We start from the raw sequence: 20027 nt of genomic DNA, 5'->3' as shown, positions 1-20027 counted from the left end.
TTAGGGCTAATTGTAGCTAGCAGCAGAGACTGAAGAGGAAGCCTGACCTGAAACAGTTGAATGGAAGGGAAGTACTGTGCCTTTTGTCTAAGCTTAGATTGTGTGTTGCAGCCAGAAGTATTCTGGAAATTTGATTTTACAAGTTCTTCTGAGGACCCAAAACTAAGTAAATTATTGGCTAATAGAAACAGTCCTGTTCTTCTTATGGTGCTTTCTGTAATTATGGGATCGTAAGCTAAGTTTGCCACAAAATCCCTGCCTCGTTTGGCACATGCATAGGACAATTATCTCCAAAAAGCCAAAAATCTGTGAGGATATTGTTTGTGGTACTTCATAAAGCTTTAAATGTGGCAGGAAATTGCAGAAAGGAATGAAAGGCTCTTACCACTAGAAAAACTGAGTTTGGTCCTAGATAATTGGGCAACCCCTGCTAAAGGATTTTTGTGCAAGACTTGTAGAATTGCAGCCAGATTTTCTTTTTCCTGTGTGCTGAAGGAGAACATCCATGGCCCTGTTTGCATTTGCCAGAGAGTGACATGTGGACCCAGATTTGAGTGTATTGCTCTTTGAAGAGAGAGAATTGCTAAGCTCCCTGGAAAGATGTCACTGTCCTGTTGTATAAAGCTGTAACTCCAAATTTAGGAGACAGTGGACAGGTTTTGGCATAGATGTTTAGATGCCTTATGACCATTAAAACGAGAGTTATACTGTTGCTTTCTGTCCTGGGGGATCTTTTAAAATTAAGTTTCACAACACTTGCAAAACTCTGAGATTCTATGAGGAGAATACCAAAAGCATAGTCAGAAGAAAATCCCTATTTTAAGCATTTAAACTACTTAGATGAGGTGTAACAAAAAAAAAAAAAAAAAAAAAAAAAAAACCCCCACCCCAAAAAAAAAAAAAAAAAAACCCAACAAACAAACAAATAAAACAATTTAAAAAAAAAACTGTCAGACATTAAATGAAGATGATAATAAGGAGTATTCCATAGCTGCTACAAAGAGCATAGAAATATAGCATGTGATGCTACAATTTAATAATGTATCATAAACAACATGTACAAGGAAGACTAAACTGCACAGACAGCATTAATTCGAGGCTTTTCCTTTAGTTGTTTCATTTTGCAACTTGTCTGCTTTGTAGGTAGATAATTTGAATTGGCATGTAACAAGATTTTTTAGAGATTTTTTAAATAGATTTTTTTGAGAGTGAATATCTGCAGGGACAAGGTTAACTTCTTCAAACTTTCTATTACTGCTGCCCCTCACATACAATTTCTTCTGCAAGAAGGCTTCTGGGAAGTTCAAAGGAATGAATTTCCCAGCTCTTGCATCCCATGAAAGGTGGGAGTTGCTGAAAAGCAGGTTCTCAATGAGCACTTTCTTCATTTTCTTTAAAAGTAAGGCTGTTTGGTCTCCCTCTAATCAGGAGTGACTGGAATTCCTCCTGCAGGCAACAGCAACCTGACACTCAGACAGGAAGTCAAGTGGGTGTCTGGTCCAAACTTAGCTCAGGGGACAAGGCATCCCAATGCCTGGCCGGTTACCAGCTGCTTTCTGCTGACAGAAATGCATGACTGTAGTGACACCCCATATTTTTTCTACTTCTCTTTAGTCTCAGTTTATTTCAGTTTGTTACATAGCTGAAATTCCTTTGCGTGTTGAGGAAATAAAAAAAAAATCTTCTTCTGATGAAGTGCTTGCTAATATTCACATTATTGCTAAAAAGAGAATGAAAACAGTCCTCTGTTGTTATTAAAAACATGAATAATAAAGGAAAATATTAAAGGCACTGAAATTTTATGGTCCTCCAGAGACAGACCAACATTATTATGCAATATGCAAATAAACTTACATCTTCCAGCACTATCTTTTATATTATGTATATCAATATAATCCAGAAATAAATTCTTGTGTTGGTATTAATGTCAGAAAGTTTTCTCTATTGGTTGCTCAGAACCTAAAGCAATTTAAAAATCTTTTTACGTGGTTGTGATAGTAAGAAGAACTTTGTATTTCTGCAACTTTTTCTTCAGATGATCTCAAAGTCATTTATAAATAATTATCCTTCCTGATACCCTGGTAATATAGTTTGTTTTCTTTTTATTTACTTGTTTTAATGTTCCCTGAAGCAGACAGAGAGAAATAACTGTGCTCCTAATTAGTCACTCTGAAATTTTTCCCTTCATAAAACCCACGACTGAAGTGCAACCTGCAGATCCCCCGTGTGCCTGTCCCTGTGCCCCAGTGGGAGGATTTTTTGCAGGTGCCTATCAGCAGAGGCAATGTTTCACAGGCTCTGCTCTGCTCTCTTCTCTCCCAGTACTGATTTATTCACTGGCATGCTGCAGGATGCTATTTTGAAGCATATCTGAAAATTATGTGAGGTTGCAGACAAGTAGTTTATCCCTCCAGTAATGATTACATTTGGCGCTATTGGCAGTCACACCAAAGGCTCTTGCAGGCAAAATAAAGCACTTCTTTCATCTTTCCAGTTAGATAAATCATTCCTGCTGAACCTCTTGTTATTTAAAAAAATCCAGCTTACAATACTGTGCTTGTTCAGGGTATAGCAAACAATAAATAGCTGCAATTCCTGTGCATGTATTTTTCTTCCTGCTTGTCTCTGTGCTGCCCATCCCACCATTATCCACACTGAATATTTAACTATATCATGCCTAGAGAAGCCTGGAAAAGTGAGGCAGGTTTCTTGGAAGTGCCAAGCCGTTTTTCCTCCCTGGGTCACAGCTGCTGCTGAAAGGAGCTTTCCGCCTGCATGTTCTCCTTTACTGCAGGCATCGCGTGCAGCCATGACTACAGGGCAGCTCTCAGAGAGACACGGCAGCTCCCCTTAGACACCAGCGAGCCTGCTTAGACGTGTGGAGGGCACACAGAAGTCTCCCTCCTGATGAATTCTGAGTCCAGGGGCTGAGGGGATCTCCCAAAACCGTTGCCTCAGCCTTCTGTGCTGGGGCAAGCTTGTCTTGCTGCCCCACTTGCCCCTGTTCCAAGTGCTGCTGTGTCCCGGGGTCTGCGAGAGCCGGTGCTGTTGGCTGGTGGTGGCTTGTGCTGGATTACCAGAGGGCAGTGAGCTCCTTATTCCTCTGCCGAGGTGGCCGCAGGGGGACACACTCGGGAAGTAGGAAGATAAGGTGTGTAAGGGAAGGGGGTGCTTGGCAGAGGTGTGCTTATGACCAGCGCCTTCAGCGTGGCTGCAGCAGTGCAGCGCTTCCCAGCCGCAGCAGGATCCCACACCCACCCCCTGGCTGTGCATCTGCTGCCACTGAGGGCCCCAGCATGGAGAAGGCATTTGGTGAGGAGGTGGTGTCTGTATGACACACATTTCTGGGCTTTCCATTGTCTTGTTCCCTGAAGAGCCTGTGACGCTCACCTGCTGTGACCGAACTGAAGCACAGAGGTGCAGCTGCATGGACGTGGCCATGCTGCTCTGGGCTAGCCCACAGAACTGCAACCTCATTGTTACAAAAAACTTTAATCCTGGCCAGGTCCTTCTCTCCTTCAGATTCCTTCTGTTAAAAAAGCAGCTGATAGTGCAAGCAGTTGGTTGTCCAGCACTTAGATAGTCATTAAAGGCTGCAGATTGTGTGCTAAGCATAATTAGTATTTCACAGCTATATAGATATATATTTTTTTATTAGTGGTGTTAATCAGTATTAACCTGCTGTTCATTAGAGTATTATTAAAACATTAGAGTGCACAACTGATTGCCTTCATCAGTACTTAAAAACGTATTTATGCCAAGGGTAAAAAATTAAATAGTGCAGTAAATAGTCCTGTATTTTAGATGAGGTGCCAATGGGCCTGTTCATTATTTGGAGCTATAGTTTGCTACTGATACTTTAAAAAACTGTGTATTGAAATTTCAGTCCCATTAATTTGTCTATGCATGCGAGCTTGTGTGCACTGGTATGATAGTAACATTTGTAAAACTGTCAAATAATATTACATATTAAAAAAACTCCAAAACAACCATTGTCTCAAAGGAAATGCTAACTTCAAAGTAGACTACATCTTTTTGGTTTCCAGTCCTGTTTTTCCCTGGGTAGTTATGTTGAATAATATATGATTTTTCATTACCAGCTATCCATTAGGGACTACAAAATACACCACACAAGTAAGTTAATGTGGCTGTTGGAAACTTGGCTATTACCTTCTCTTTTACATTTTACTTCTTAATTTTAATTGACCAATATTTAATTTATTATTAGCTACATAAAAATCTATTTGTGTAGGTCTAAATCTTGATCTCTTAAGTATTCAGGCTTCATGAGTCAATTATTTATTATTTTATTGATACATAAAATGTCTATGGAAAGGCCAACTGAACAATGTCCTTGTGATTAAAAGCAATGGAGATTATATATAAGAAGTTAACTCCATAAGTATAAACTTCTGTGTGTCTGGATTCATGCAGTCAAATATTTATTAATCTTTCAGCTATATTCAATTTATATGTGCGTGGTGTGTGAAAGAGAGAGATTAAGGTGTATACATGTAATAACAGTTATACACACGTGTGAATGACAACACTTATGTAAGTAAATTTATCAGTCAGAATGCTGGTTTAACAGGCAGATTTTATAAATTTTTTTTTATAACTACTGTATAACAGTTTTTAATATGACGAATTATTAATGATAATCCAGTTATCACTGCTTTTTTAAGCTTAAAAAAGACTACATTTAAAGGAAAATTACTGTGTGAAATTATGTAAACACAAATTACCATCAAGTCCTCTTCTATCAAAACTTGATTTGATGTTTGCTCTTTTCCATGTCTTTTTTTATCCTGAGGACAGGTCATATCAAAAAATGTCCTAAAAGCTGCAGTGAAAAAAAAAGCTAAAGCTATTACTACTTTTATGCTTTTGAGTGCTTGACTTTCACAACTAAACTGTGTGTCTTTAAACAGAAGTTATTATAATGATGTTTCTAAGATTCCAAAGAGGAAAAAGCCCAGTTAAAAGGCCTCATGCTTTATGCAGTGGCAACCCTTCCCCCTGTTATTGATTTTCACAGGATCTGGGCCCTGTGTTTCCACATTGCAGCATCGGAGCCCGCGGTGTGCCGCAGCCCACCGTGGTCCTAGGGGACAGCAGCAGCTCCCAGGCTGTGTCCCAACAGGGGCTGTTGGCTGTTGGTGGTGCTTTCCTCCCTATAGCCAATCTTGTCAACATGAAATCATCGTGGTTATGTTTTAAATGAGATTGGAAATTATAGCAGCAAGTCTGTGTTTTACACCTGTGACTAGTCCTCAGCAGGAGGAAAGCTTGTCACAGCCAATTCTGATTTCTTGATAGGACTATGCTAATTTCATCTCTCAAGAATTTAGAAATTCACACCTCTGACTTGCTTTGGCTGGTAGAAATACTTGATGTCATTGTGGTCTGGTGATGTCATCTGGAAACTGAATGCCTTTTTTTTCCTAAAACTTTTTTCACAGTATGCTATTTTATCTTGGTTTGGTGACTGCCTAGGTAGTCTCTAAATCCTATCCCAGGCTGTGAAACTGACATGCAGAATGTGTGTATACTGGCCATATGTGTATGTGTGTCAGCAGCTGCTTGCTGTCAGGTTTGTCACAAGTCCCAACACACAGGTGGCATTCAAAGAAAACTGTTCTGTTCAAGAATCTGCTCAGACTTTTGAAGCAACTAAATCAACAGGACCTCTTTGCAGCAGGTCCTAGCCTTTGCACATGCAACATTAAAAAATTGTGAGTTTAAACACCCCTGAGTTTATTTAAAATATGGAAATTTTGTCATAATTACAGGGAGACACCTCTTGGTTGCCTGTTTTGGTTCAGCCAATAAACAGTTACAAAATAATCTACAGGGAGAGGTTTTGCCAAAAAAAAACCCCATGAGAATACTTGTTTTGGAAAAACTGACACGTGGTTCCTAAAACACTATATGCTCCCTGGAACTTGGGTGTTCCTGGCTGAAGACTGACATTCTTCTTGGTTCTTCACAGTTGAAGAACAACCATTTCAGGCTGCACTGCTGGGGTTTCTAACCCCATAGACCACATTTCATAACCACATTTCCATGGTCTTTCTTGGACCAGACATCCTAGACCTCCAAAACCTGACCTGGCATGTCTCACAAAATTTGGTCTGACAGTGGAATTCCAGGGATGGGACATCTGGGAATCATTGCCACATTCACAGCAAATGCAAGAGATTATTCTGTGTCATTTTTCCTGATCTGATCCTGGCTTGGCCAAGCCTCCATGCCCAGTCAGCTGGAGGCCAAGGCTCCTCTGCAGTTCTGTGTAGGAGCCTGGCCAGCTTTGGAGATGTTCCTGTCTCTAGTGCCGTGCTGAGTCCCACTTCAGGTTTCTGAAGGAAACTATCCACTATCTACAGTGGCGCCGCCTCCGTTAACATCACGGATGGATTTGGCCAAGTACCTGAGAGGCTGGTGCACATTACATAGCATGATTTGGATGACATTACAGCTGCATATTACCTGAAAGGAGGGGGTTGGTAATGTGTGATATTGCCCCCCGAGTACTCTAAGAAACTACAAAATCATTATTCAAGTGTTCAGGTTTCCCTGTCACCAAAGTATCTGTATCGTTTCACACATGAAATAACACATTAAGATGTTATTAGTGGATATGACAATCTATCCTACTTTCCTTCAGGGACTAGATAATGGCTTATGGATATATTAAAACTTTTGATTTTGGCATCTGTTATAACATGATGGATGTGTGGCACACAACAATGTGTTTTTGCTTGCTGAGTTGTTGCAGATAAAATGAGAAATAAATCCAGATAATATGTGTCTGTTTGGAGATCTCATCTCTGCTCTGATCATGTTCTTTGTTCTCTTGGCAGTGGTGGGTTTAAGTACAAGCATGCATGAAACTACTGCTTCTTTTTATTTTTTTTTTTTAGTAATTACAGAGATGCTTACATTTGTTCAGGTAAGGGAACAGATGGGAATGCACTAATTCTGAGACTCACATCAGGCAACAACAATCTTGTAGACAAACTATCTAATGATATGTCTATGATGGTGTACAGATTACTAGACAGATGCATTATTTGGTACTGGAGCTGCATCCCAGTACTTCTCTCATTATAAAAATCTAATGTACCATTTTTAAACATGAAAGTTAAGTCAAGGTTCTATTGATTTGATGTCATGCAGAGACCTGACAAATTCCTCTGGATAATTTATTTTTCTTCTTTTTGTTATGTGCAACTTTGTCATTTTGGGCTTCCTGTTACACAAGGCTGATTTATGTTGAATTTCTGTGTTCATTGAAATACTGTGTAAAGGGCAAGTAAGGAACTAGCAAGTTAAGATCTTCATATTAACCTATACCACCTGCCTTTCAGGTGGATTTTGATGATAAGCCTGACTCCTTGTTCTTCAAAGATGGGCAGCGAAGAATTGACTTTGTTTTGGTGTATGAAGATGAAAGTAAAAAAATGACTCATAAGAGGAGTGATCGTAAAAAGCAAAAGGTGAGTTATTTTTCATATACTGGGTGTTAGAGCTGTGGGCTGAAGGGACGGTGCCCTCACCCAGAACAGCAATTGCTTTACTTATCCTCAGAGTTGGGAGCTGGGAGACTGAAGCCCATCAAACTGAGCAGGGAACAGGGCTCGAGGCACTAGATTGCTGTGTAGATGGGCAGAGCACTGCCCATCGTGTCTGTCAGCGTGTGCTTGGTGACCTCAGAGCATCCTCCTCAGAGGCCACCCTTCAGAAGATGTGAGCAGGAAAATGCTGGAGTCAGGTTAGAGTTAGACACCAAGATCTTAACACTGGGAAAATTTTCTGTACCTACAGTGATTTAATTAGGCCCCTAGTGGACTTTGGTAATTAAATCAGAGTATTCAGAGGAACCCAGAGGAGGTGGATGACCAGTTGCTCCAGACCACTGTTATGAACACAGCTGCTGACATTCTGCTGACTTCTGATGACATAGCTAAGTAGCTGCACATCTGCCACCAGAATTTTTCTTGTATAATTCTTTCCCTTAACACTTCAGCAGCTTCGTCCTTGCTAGAGACCTTGCAAAGTTTCTGACTCAAGCCAGTGACTTCTTGATGCTCCTTAGTATCCACAGCTCCACAGCTCCTTATCAATGAAGCACAATAATAGATTAAGTATTATTCTTTAATCATTTCATCAGTTCCATCAGAGGACTACATTCATTATGGCACACAGGGTCACAAAAATGAGCTCAGCCATGCCACTGAACTGTCTGAGAAATAAGCATCCATGAGATTGTTCCCTTGGCATCTGCACTCCCCCACCCACCCACCCACATCCTCCTCTGCTTTAGTAATAATCCATGTTCCAGGAGCAGCCTCTGGTAGAGACAGGAAGGGACAAAGATATCACTGAATGCAGCTCATATACAAATAATAATTTGCAGTTAGGAAATAGAAGAGTAGGAGTAAAAAGGCCTGTAGCTAAGTTGGTTGATACTCATTACACAGTGTTGTTGTTGGCATTAACAGGACAGCCATAAGGAATGTCGTTAGTAGGGTTTGAGGGAGTCCTGCCGTGGGTGGATGTTGTATTACACATGATCACAGGATCAGCAATATAAATTAATTGAAAGAGGTAATTAGACAAAAAAGCTGCCCCTTTGGAAAGAATTGTTTTTATCAATTAGCATTTTACATTTATGTTTGTAATACTTGGCCATTGCCCAAATATATTAAAAATATAATGAGCATCTTTTCTAAGTAGTGATGGAAATTAAATGTGAGCAGTGGAGTAGTATTTTCAGTGCAGCATTAATGTTAAAACATTAGCCAGAATGAAACCATTAATAATTAGACCAGGAGATTGTGGGTAGGTGCTTGCATAAAAACTTTACTTTCCAAACTCTTAGTTCCACAAAGATCTGCAGCCACATTGACTCTGTGGTGTGCTGAGGAAGAGGAAGCAATCTACCTACACGCAACACACATGAGGAAAAGACCGTATCAGATGAGTGACCAGATAAGGGGAAGACAAAGCAGCTGGGGAGCAGTTCTGTGGAAGAAGCCCTGGTGGTTTTTGTGGAGAGCAAGCTGAACAAGAACCAGCTGTGCAGCCTGACAGCAAAGTGGCCAACAAAACCTGTATGGACAGGAGTACAGCCAGGAGAGTGACACATGAGCCATGGGTGACTGGGATGTGTCAGAAGGAAGCCAAAACCAGTATTTCCATGCATAAGCAAAAGCTGAAGCAACAGGGGGGCTGTACTCATATACCTTATATCTGAGATTGAAATTAAGACTACATTTGTGGTGCAGCTTTGCATCCTTAGAATTAACATTTTGGCCTATCACAGTTCCCAGAATGATGTGGGGTTAGTGCTGCCCAAGTTACACTCAGATCTCAGCGATGTTGGCATAAACCCCTTTATAGCTTGTCTTTACTGACATTGTTGTTTATTTGGTTGTAATTTTTTCTGAGACAAATTACTTCCACCCTTGTGGTGAAATGCAATCAAAGTAAGGAGCATTGCCATGTACAATCATTTTTAAATACTGCATACATCACTGTCTGATCAATGATGAACTGAAAATGCCAAATTGTATAAGTAGCATCTTGTGTAATTCAGGGTGCTTTAAGCATAGATAGGTTCCTTGCCCATGCTACTCTTTCTTTGACTTCCCTCACAGTTTTATAGAGCTATTATCCAGAGCTTTATTGTGCACAGAGTTTGGAAACTCCAGCTTACTGAAAAATAGAAGATTTAGTGAAGTCTCTTCCCATAGGGTGATACCCTCATGTCACTGGAGTCAGGAGCAAGTTTTCTGCTGATTGTGTGCAATGTTACAGGTCTGTGAAATCTAGAGATTAGTCACTGGGAAAAAATCTGCCTGACACACACAGCACCCCATCGAATTGCAGGATGTGGAAGTTTTTTCAGAATTCAAATTATTAGTGGACATCTGTAGATTTCTGAAGGGAAATGTTTTGTGTGCTGCAGTGGGTGGTTTTTTAACGATACATTATGAATGTGGAGGAGTCCCCAGATTCTTACTGAATTTAGACAGAAGGATTTGAAAATCAGACCACAACCTAGGCATCCAATTGACCAAATTCAGAGAAACAGGGCACAGATCCATGTGTCCTTCTTCAGCAAGAGAAGACTCAGATCCTGGGAGTCATATTGGATTTGAATGGCTTTCTGCTCTTTTTCTGAATAATTGGGTAAATGTAATGGAATGGTTCAGCATTAGTTTATAGTAGTAAGCAATATTCTTGGGAAAATAGCTCAGAGGACAGCAGGAAATAAAACATGGGTATGATTTGATAGAAGGGACAAAAATATGTGATTCTGAAGCCCTTGGAGATCCACAGGGTTTCTCTTATTTTCATCTGTTTCTGAAATCTGGTTTAGGGTAGGCAAAGTCAAACTAATGAAATGACAACCTCAGGGAAGTGTCTAACATAATTTATAGATCCAAAAGCTAGTAGGTAAGTTTCAAATATGCAACTCAGTTCAAATTCCAAACTTTTAGAGTTGGTATACAATTAATTTTGCAAGCACTAGCAGAAATGAGACTGCCAGGAGAAGATTCCAGAAACTGTACCTTGCAAGCAATTGAAATTCTTGCTCAAAGCGTATCTTTTAAATCCACAATTTATGTACCCCATTTGTCAGGATAGCTTACCATCAGAATAGAATTTAAATACAGCCAGTCTCTTCGGGAATGCTCCCAAATACCAGTTTCATTTATTGAGGTCCTCAAGGAGCTCACTGTTGAAAGTCAAAGGATCAGGGCCAGAAAGGTGAATTCAAGATAAATCAATGCAAAATGTCATTTTAGTCCATCTATTTCCCCCCAACAGAAATAAACAGAAAGGCTGTCAATAATTTAAATTGGAATGTGGGCAAAACCTTCATTTCCAGCCATGGAGGAATCTGTGCTTCTCAGAAATAGATGATTTTTTTTTTTTCCAAATTGTATGAAACTATCACTCATGGAGAGTATTACACATATCTCATTGGGTTTTTTTAAGTACAGAGAACTTAAGTAGAGCTGGAGAATTTTGTTTCCATAAGCAAATGATGAACAGTTCCTGCCTCTGTAGTTGTCTAGTTCAGATAACCAACAACAATAAAACCACAAAAAGAAAAAAAAAATGTGAACAAAAATAAGCTTGGGTAACTTTTCAAACAAGAATTATACTTTTCCCACAGCTTAGCATGTGTCATACCTGCAGTGAGAGAGCAGCACTTGGGTTTACAGGTAAAAGGGTATCTCTGTGCCATTTTATGCAGTGATTTGAGGCAGTAGAGAATGACAGGCTCATGCCTGTGGTGTGCTCAGCCAACCTACTCAGGAAGTCTGATAAGTATGGAAGGGACCTTTGGTACTGGGAGGAGGACGGTCACACCTGCCTTCATCTCAGCTGAATGGTTTGGTTTTGAAACAGAAACTCACTGAAATAAAACCTCTGTTCCTGAGGCAACCACAGACCCAAATTTTACTACTTTGGAAGGAAGGATGACAGAAGAATATGAAGACAGATAGAAGGAGGGAGTTACTCTGCAGTTGCTACATAGGTCAAAACTGGATCTTTCCAAACAGGGTGACTGGAAGCTGTTGTTGAGGGCAGGGCTAGACTGCAGTATTACCAGTTCTGTGTGGTCACGGATCAGGTTGCAAAAAACCATGAAGCTGGCTTAAAATCAAAGGGTATATCAGAAAATATGTATTTGGAGTTGTTTGGGTTTGCATTTTTGGGGCTTATTCTCTATAGCATGTTCTGCTTCTCATTTTTATGATTGTCTTCAAATGCAAGGGAAATAAGCTTACAGAGCAGAGCTTCTCAATCAATTAGTTTTCTGATGCTGACAGCAGGGACTTTGAGGAAAGTTTCCAAACACCATCAAAGAAACTGTGAGGCAGCTAATATTGTTACAATGATCCACTTCACTTCCTTCAGCTGTTTTCCATAGGGGAGGCTTTGGGCCCCATGTACTTTCTCTTATTGACTATGATTTATCTGTTGCCTGTCAGTTAAGGCAGAGGAGGCTATTCAAGCTCTCTTTTTTAGTTAGGATTTTTACCCTGAACCCACATGGATGTTGTGGTAGGGAACTTTTTGCACAAAAGAAACTTAGTGAAGATATAAGTTGGCGTTCTTCTGTCACTGTAATCAAAGCAAATCTTCCCTACCATTTACAACAGACAGGGGAAAAGTGCTACTGGTCTGCTACCAATTTCCAGACCCACAATCTTGTTAATCTCCTCAACTTGGCAAGACAATCACCAGAAATTGAAAGCAGCGTGGTGAAAAAGCAGCTCTCAAAAGCTGATCCTTCCACATGCCTGTAATACTTGGCATTTACTTACTTTCTGCTTTCATTTTCTTAAGACTGTGTATGATTATGCATGCTAGGTGTCTTAGTCTATTGACTAGCCCTTCAATCATCAAAACCTATGTCAGATTTAGATCAGCAGCATTACCATGATTGCTGTATTACTGCAACTTAGCCTTGCAGGTAGCTGAGCAAAATGCCAGATACTAAAATAAACTTTGGATGGTCTCCACCTTCCAGCCTAATAAACTGTTATATCTATATACTGTATTCCCCAGTCAATGCAAAACCACTATAGACTCCTCTGGGTAAAAGTCTAGCTCCTCCATAGATCACTATACACATAATTCAATCATTTATATAAAAAAGCAAAGCCCCTAATTAGCAAAGCCTCCCAGAGGCTTTATTTCTCACTATTTGAATTTATGCATTATTAGAAACCTTAATATTGTCAACATTCATCTAAGATTTTGAGGGCAAAATTAATTTTGGGAACTCCTTTCCATAATCAATTATTAAAGGAATCTGATTAAAAGTTTTTTAAAAATAGTATTAGACTTCTACAAATGAGAATTGCTCTGCATCTATTTTTATGCTATTTATAGAGAAAATCAAACAGGTATTTAGCCCCCTGCCTGTTTTATTTACTGGAACAAAGCAGAACTTGGGTTGAAATACTTTCATGATTGAGTAGTATTCACTTTAGAAACAACCACGTGAATATGGAAGAAGCAAAGAGGTGGGATGAAAGGGCAGAAGAGTTACTACTAGAGTGACAAACTCCTGTGTGTTGTGTACTAATATACTCATAAACTGGTAAGAGGGTTGAGTTTTCATAAAACAAAAATTGCAGAGGAAATCATTACATAGTTTTCTTAGAAGCCAAGGTGGCTGAAAACATTTAGCTTTAAAGGAGACTGGAGAACATTATTATCTATGAAATAAATAGTGAATATCTTGAAAATGCAAGAAAATATATTACTGCAAGAAAAACACTCATTCACATTTGTGATTATAATTTTGAGCTGTCAGTACAAAAAAGATAATTAGATGTACACATCATAAATGTCTATATTACACACACACACACATATATACAAGGAAAAAATATAAACAGCATTATACTGTCTCCAATAGCCAAGTGAATTACTGAGAATGGAGAGATCCCTCTATGGAGAGTGCTATCAAAGTCTAGGGTCGTGGTTTTGTCCTGAAAAAAGCAAGGAATAAGGAGAAGGGTGATAAGTATCGATGAGGGAAAAAAAAAAAAAAACCTAAAAAAACAGACTGAAATATTTGGCTCTTCTTGTGCCTAGCTTGAGTAGAAGGTGATATTCAGTGGAATAAAAAGGTAGAACACCCAAAACAGATAAGAAAAATACTTTTTCACAAAATATGAGATTAGTCCATTGAGATCATTTCTACATGCAGCTGCTCAGCTGGGAAATAACAAGCTATAAATGGGGTGGGCTGTTCATATTGTCATTCAGTTCTATAATTATTCATTTCAAGACTTGATAAAGTTTTGGAAAAATAGCATTTTCTTGTTTGGGGACTTATAACCATCTTAAAATATTCAAGAACTGTATGAAACTTATTTGGATATACAACTGACCTGTTCCTGTGGAACTTATGAAGATTTTTACCATTTTTACCATTTGCTGATTCATCTTTTTGCCCCTAGAGTGGGTGAGCCTTGAGGACTGCTTTCTATGCACCTATCCAGTTTCCCAAGATTTTATCTAGAGGGTCATTCATTGACTCTGGTCGTGCACAGTAGCAACAGGTCTGGATCCTGTGCACAGATCTTAAGGCAGCTAGAATTGCTATGGAGAACCACGTGACAAAAAGCACTGAGTCCTTCTAAAGTTCCTGTAGTGGGAGATGCCAGTTCCTTTGAGTACATATTAATCAACAAAGAAATTGGCCAGTGGCATGACAGGAATGGGGGAGTAAGAAAGTAGTATGCCCACGTCACTCTGAGAACCTCACTGCAGCCCTAGCCTAACCTGGTACAGGAGTAAAGCTCTCAGTCCCCAGTGCATTAAATTAATGTTCTTCCAGCAAACTGCTCACTTAGGAGCTCCCAGCCCCAGCTGCCTACAGGTGCCCCCCATTACCCAGGCTGGTATTTTGACAAGCAGTCTGTAGTTCAGGGAGAGCTGGCTACCCTTGACTCACATAAACAAATAAATCATTGAGAAACTACCAAGTTGGTGCAGATAGCCTTTAAATTTGATTGCTTCACATGGAGTTTCAAAATTTCTTGTAAATCCCTTATGGAGTTGTACATTTTGTATTTGAGGGGAAAGGGGATGTTTCTGTGTTTCTTGGGAGGAGGTCATCTGCATGGAGAAGCAGATTCAAGATTGGAAAGACATTTCAGGTTTTTTGTAACTCACTATCTGCCAAGTGCTGGTAACTATGAAATTTGAATGATCCACAAATTTGATTTTTACTGAGAAAAACTTGTTGTGTCCTTCTGAGGACATTAAATGTTCCTGGAATAGCACCACTGACTCTACAAGTGCTACAGCTCTCAGCTTTTTCCTTTGGGAATGTAGCCCATGGACTAAAATATACTGGGATACTACAGTTTGAACCACTGAGTGAACTCATATGATTACTGTGAAAGAAGCATAAAGTTACAGGTTTCTGGAAGGAAAGTGGAGTGGAAAGCATTTGAGATGAACACTTTCTAAAGGAAGATTAATGTAATTCACTTAGTGACTAAAGTTGAAAGAGATCAAAATTTCAGGAGTAGATTTACAAACTTTAAAAATCTGAGTCACACTTACACCTCTTACACCTCTTACACCTCTTACACCTAATGTACCAGAAACTGAGAGGATAAATTCTCCACAATTGCATTTGAGGGCAATATTCCATATCAGACAAAAAAACTGATCCAGATTAATTAGTAGGTAGGACTGTACATATCACCACAGTAGCTATCAAGTGTTATAGAGATAACATAGTGATGGTTTTGGAAGCAATTCCATTTTTCTATGCATACATTTTTGTGAAACTTGGAACAGATGTTTTACAGTGTTCAATATCTTTTAACAGAGGAAGAGACAAGTATATGAATCAAACCTGATAAACAATGGCTTGCAACTAGAAGCAACGAGGTCGGTGAGTGCTATTCTCTGTGTGAATGGCTGTTCTGAGAGCAGAGCTGCCCCGGTGGGATTAAGGAAACTGGATATATTAATTCACTGTAAGATTTCTCTCCTCTCAAGAAAAAAAGGCCCACCTTTCTTCCATTAGCAGTGTCTTTGAGATCTGATGCAAAATCTTTTTAAACTTATGTCTGCTCCTTCCTCTGCAAAATAAAAAAAGGGAAGCTGGAAGATTACATCATGAAGCTGGGAGATTAGATAGGTCATGTTTGCTCAGAGCTTGGAAGATAAAAACGACTGTCTGTACCCTGCAGAGGGGTACTTGCTATACTCTGGCTGTGCAGTACAGGTGGGAGGTTGGTGTGTGTCTGGGGCAGAATGGCCCTGCCAGGAGAGCAGCGCAGGGCTCCTGCGCGTGACCCTGCTTCTCAAAAGGCTGCGATGTCACCTGCAGGCTGTTCAAGAGCACTGTGGAAATGCACACCAGCTGCAGGGCTGCTGGCTCTGGCAGGGAAGGTTAGAGCCCCTCCAAATGCCTTCTCTTTCTTCCTGCCCTGCAGGGCCGCAGTGTTCCATCTGGGTCTCCCTCTCCAGGACAATCACTTCCAGTCTAACTTTGCTGTTGTCTGGCAGTCTATAGTGAGCTTCAGAAATAGTCGCTTTGCCCCTTCCTCCCAAATTAGAATCTATGGCATCACAGAATTTATTTGTCTGCAGTGAGGACTCCAGCTGCGTGTCCACGAATGCAGTCTGGTTCTTCACATTCACAAGAAAGTAAATGCTTGCTGTCTGGAAGGCTGCTGCAGACCTGGTGTTATACTTACAAATTGCAGTCTTCAATAGTTCTGCTGTGATTATGACTGAAAAACATTTGAAACTGGACATTTCCCCAGGCTGGATCAGATATCAGATCAGTGCTCCTGAGCCAATGAGCTACATAAGGAAATGTCATGTGGCTGACACTCACTAATGCAGAGCAGCAGTAGGTCTACAGGCCATGTGTAGACAGGAGGCAGGAGTGGCTGTCAGGGTTCCCACTGCACACTGCTGCTGTGGGTTTGGGATTTCCACTGGGAGCAAACATGCCCCGTGCTGTCTATTTCAGCAGTTTCATCTAATTTCCCTTTCCCCATTCTCTCTAGGAAGCTTGGAATTCTTGTTGCCCAGGAGCTCCCATGAGTGCCTAGCCTGCTCCCATCACACTGGGTTGTAACTCAGCTGCTGGGGAGTTGCTGGCAGCTCCAGAGCCATGCCTGCCCTGTCAAACTACAAGCAAACAGAGTCCTAATGACCCTGTATGGGCAAAGTGTTACACTTAAATTGCTTTGTAAAATACTTTGCAGAGATGTAAACATTAAGCATTAAGGGAAGATTTAACTGTCTTTTTTTATATATCTTTATATGCCTTCATCTGCCTGAATGTTTCCTCATGTCAGCGCTTTTACAGAAGCCAATGATATATTTGCTGGGATGGACAATGAATGCAACTTAGAGTAGGTCATCTATGAGCTGTAAAGAGAAAGAAAATTCTAGATAGTTCAAGAATTGTAAAAATGAAAATGCTTACATAGTTATTTTCAATATTCTTTCATCTCAGGTTTTGGATGAGAAGCTTATTTTTGTGAAAGTGCATGCACCTTGGGAAGTGCTGTGCACGTACGCCGAGGTAATGCACATCAAATTGCCCCTGCAACAGAATGACATGAAAACCCGAAAGTCAGCCTTCAACTGGTTCAGTAGACTCTTCAGGGTGGACGAAAATATCATCAAACCTGAGCAAGAGTTTTTCACTGCCCCTTTTCAAAAGGAACATTTGTCCAACTTCTACATCCAAGACAAAGACACATTTTTCAATCCTGCAACTAGAAGCCGAATTGTAAGTCGATGGAGTATTTCTAGCATTATTTCTAGCATAAAAAGAAACTATTCCTTTTATCAAATCAATGTAATTACTTTCAGTAGAACATCCTAAAAAAATTAAAAATGTTTGGGATGCAACAGTCCTGTGTGATTTATGAAATAGCCGGGGCAATCCAGAAGGAAAAATTTACTTACATTTATCCTACTTCTTTTCCACCTGAATTTAATGGAGGGATTTGAAGGTTTGTACACCCTGTGCAATTAATTTTGTCTACACTGATTGCTCTTTCTTAACTTGATTATATGCTGAGACAGGTATAGCTGTATATGATTTCTTTCAGGTTGCAAGGACACAAAATTTTTTTTTTTTTAATTTCAGGTTCATTTTATCCTGTCCCGTGTGGAATATGCAACAAAAAATAATGTGAAAAAATTTGGCATTAACAAGTTACTGGACACTGGAATCTACAAAGCAGCATTTCCCCTTCATGATGTAAGTCTGGTGCTTGTAACTAAAATACACTTTGAAATAGAGGTCTGAACTATATCTAGATATATATATCCTCTAGGTATATCAAAGGATAGAAGCACTATTCATTGCCTTATTCCTGGACTGGTATTATATCTAAGAATATGATGTGGTTTTGCTAAAGAGATTTTCTTCCAAAGCACTGTTGGTTAAAAGCGTATTTCTATAAAGGAAAAACAATATATATCACTTGAGAGTTCTTAGATTTGTATTTCTGTAAAGCACCTGGACTGATAGATAGTTCCCATGACACACTGCATTAACAGTCCTAAGTCAATGTTTCGTTAGTATGCTATTTTCCAATATTAAAATTCCTGTAAAATTGTTGATAAAGATGTAGACTACAAATCTCATTTTAGGATGTGTGAAAGTCTTGCACATTGAGAAACAGTCCCTTTGTTCCCAAACATTGCATGAGACTCAGGTTTCTATAGGAAGACTCTGCCCAGCCAGTCCAATGCCTCACAGGTGTCAGAATCTTGCAGAAAAAACCTTTATTGGTTTCAAGTTCACCTTGCAATAATAACAAATCCAGCTTTTGCAGCTACACTTCTGAAGCTTTTTAAATTATATCATTTGAATAAGAAAGTTATACTGAAAATTATTTTGTATACCGGGGCTAGCAATAGCACCAAAAGAAATTGTGGAGAAAAAAATCAGATTTCAGAATATTTGGCAAAGAAAAAGCTCCATGTGAGGCTGTGAATGCAAAGTAAGCAAAGACTGAGGGCTGATTTTCTGTATTCTATCTATTGCATAACTGCAACATCCCAACTTGTCCCCCTCAGAGCCACCATTCTGTGTCCAAGGTGTGTTCTGTCAAGGAGACATTGAGAACATGGGAGGTCAGGAATGATAACTGCTTCAGCTGCATGGACTTGGCTTAAAATATTTAGGAGGCCTCCAAGGTTTTCAAAGAAATTTTTAAGGCAGAATCAAGACAAACCATGTTTCTTGTAAGTAATCAAAGATTTACAGAATAGAATTCGTATAATTTGTGACTAGCCATTTTTAAAGTTTCCTTTTAAAGATTTGAAACCTGCCTTGCAGGATATTTCTATCGTGGCATGGGGAACTTGGACTCAGTATTTATGACTAGTAATTAATGACTGTCTTTTTATACAGTTTAAATTATACATAACAGCTATGCTGAAAATGAAAAGTAGCAGATAGATTTCTACGAACATTACTCATGTTTTTGCATCTCAGGTATAGAATGGAAAATGTCTCAAACAAAACAGGTTTTATTGAAATAGCTTTTTTTATAACCTACTAAGAAATGCAAAGATTATCTCCACGTGAACTCTCTTTTAAATTTAAAGCAGAGATTAGAGGCCCTGGATTTTTCCCTCAGTCTTTCCAGCCTGTTTTCTAGTACAGTACTATTTTGAAGCAAAGCATGTGTAGCATGTTAAAGCTACTTAAAATCCATTTTAGTTCAGTCCTGTTCTCTAATTAGAATGGATCCTTTTTTATTTTCTATTCCTAAGTGCCAAGATGCTGACATGTGCTTAGATTGAGTTCATGATGAGTCCCTGTTATTTTCAGCTCACATATGTACAGCATTTACTTTAGCATTCAGTGCCTTTTTGACAATCTTCTATCCTGAATCCTGGTGTGCTCCCAGAGCTGCTGCTCCTTTTCCTAGCTTGCAGTAAGACTGTCTAAATGCTACTCCAGACTCTAGCTTTGTGGCATAGAGAAGGTCTGTAGAGATGAGAGATGAGCTGCTCTGGTTAGATTTTAGTGCTGTCTTCTTGTGCTCATTCTGTTTTGCAGTCGAGTTTTAGGCACCTGTCGACTGATCCCAGCTGCCCAAGCGAACGATATCTCCTCTACAGAGAATGGGCTCATCCTAAAAACATTTTCAAACTGCAACCCCTGGATTTCATCAGGTTGGTGTAACTGGAACTGGACTAATGCAGGGAGAAAGAGAAATCTACACAATAGGTCTGGTTTGGGGAAGTCAAAGAGACACAGGTTAGTTCTGAGGGAAGATACATACATCCAGATCAGCTCGTCCACAGGAGCATAATTTGAAATTGGTTTCATGATGATGAAAATGCAGCCACTTAAAATTTTTCTTTGCAGCCATGATCTTTTCTGTTTTTCATTTCTCCCCCTCCATTTCCATCCTTTCACAAAAACATGCAATACTACTGCAATCCCAAACTTGAAACCAGAGGACTATGACAATATG

General features: G+C 39.6%; 1 protein-coding gene across 1 annotated transcript in view; it reads left to right on the top strand.

Annotated features, from left to right (window-relative positions):
* The window catches only part of ANO6 (anoctamin 6), a 67674-nt gene that overhangs the window by 28721 nt on the left and 18926 nt on the right, over positions 1 to 20027 (top strand). The window contains exons 4-8 of the mRNA XM_041411223.1: positions 7371 to 7499; positions 15386 to 15451; positions 17036 to 17314; positions 17678 to 17791; positions 19607 to 19722. Of these exons, the coding sequence (XP_041267157.1) occupies positions 7371 to 7499; positions 15386 to 15451; positions 17036 to 17314; positions 17678 to 17791; positions 19607 to 19722 (704 nt within the window). The remainder of the gene's footprint in view (positions 1 to 7370; positions 7500 to 15385; positions 15452 to 17035; positions 17315 to 17677; positions 17792 to 19606; positions 19723 to 20027) is intronic.

The sequence above is a fragment of the Onychostruthus taczanowskii genome, unplaced genomic scaffold, assembly GCF_017590055.1.
Source record: "Onychostruthus taczanowskii isolate IOZ18803 unplaced genomic scaffold, ASM1759005v1 scaffold35, whole genome shotgun sequence".
Lineage (NCBI taxonomy): Eukaryota > Metazoa > Chordata > Aves > Passeriformes > Passeridae > Onychostruthus > Onychostruthus taczanowskii.
This window is presented reverse-complemented; position numbering and strand designations above follow the sequence as displayed.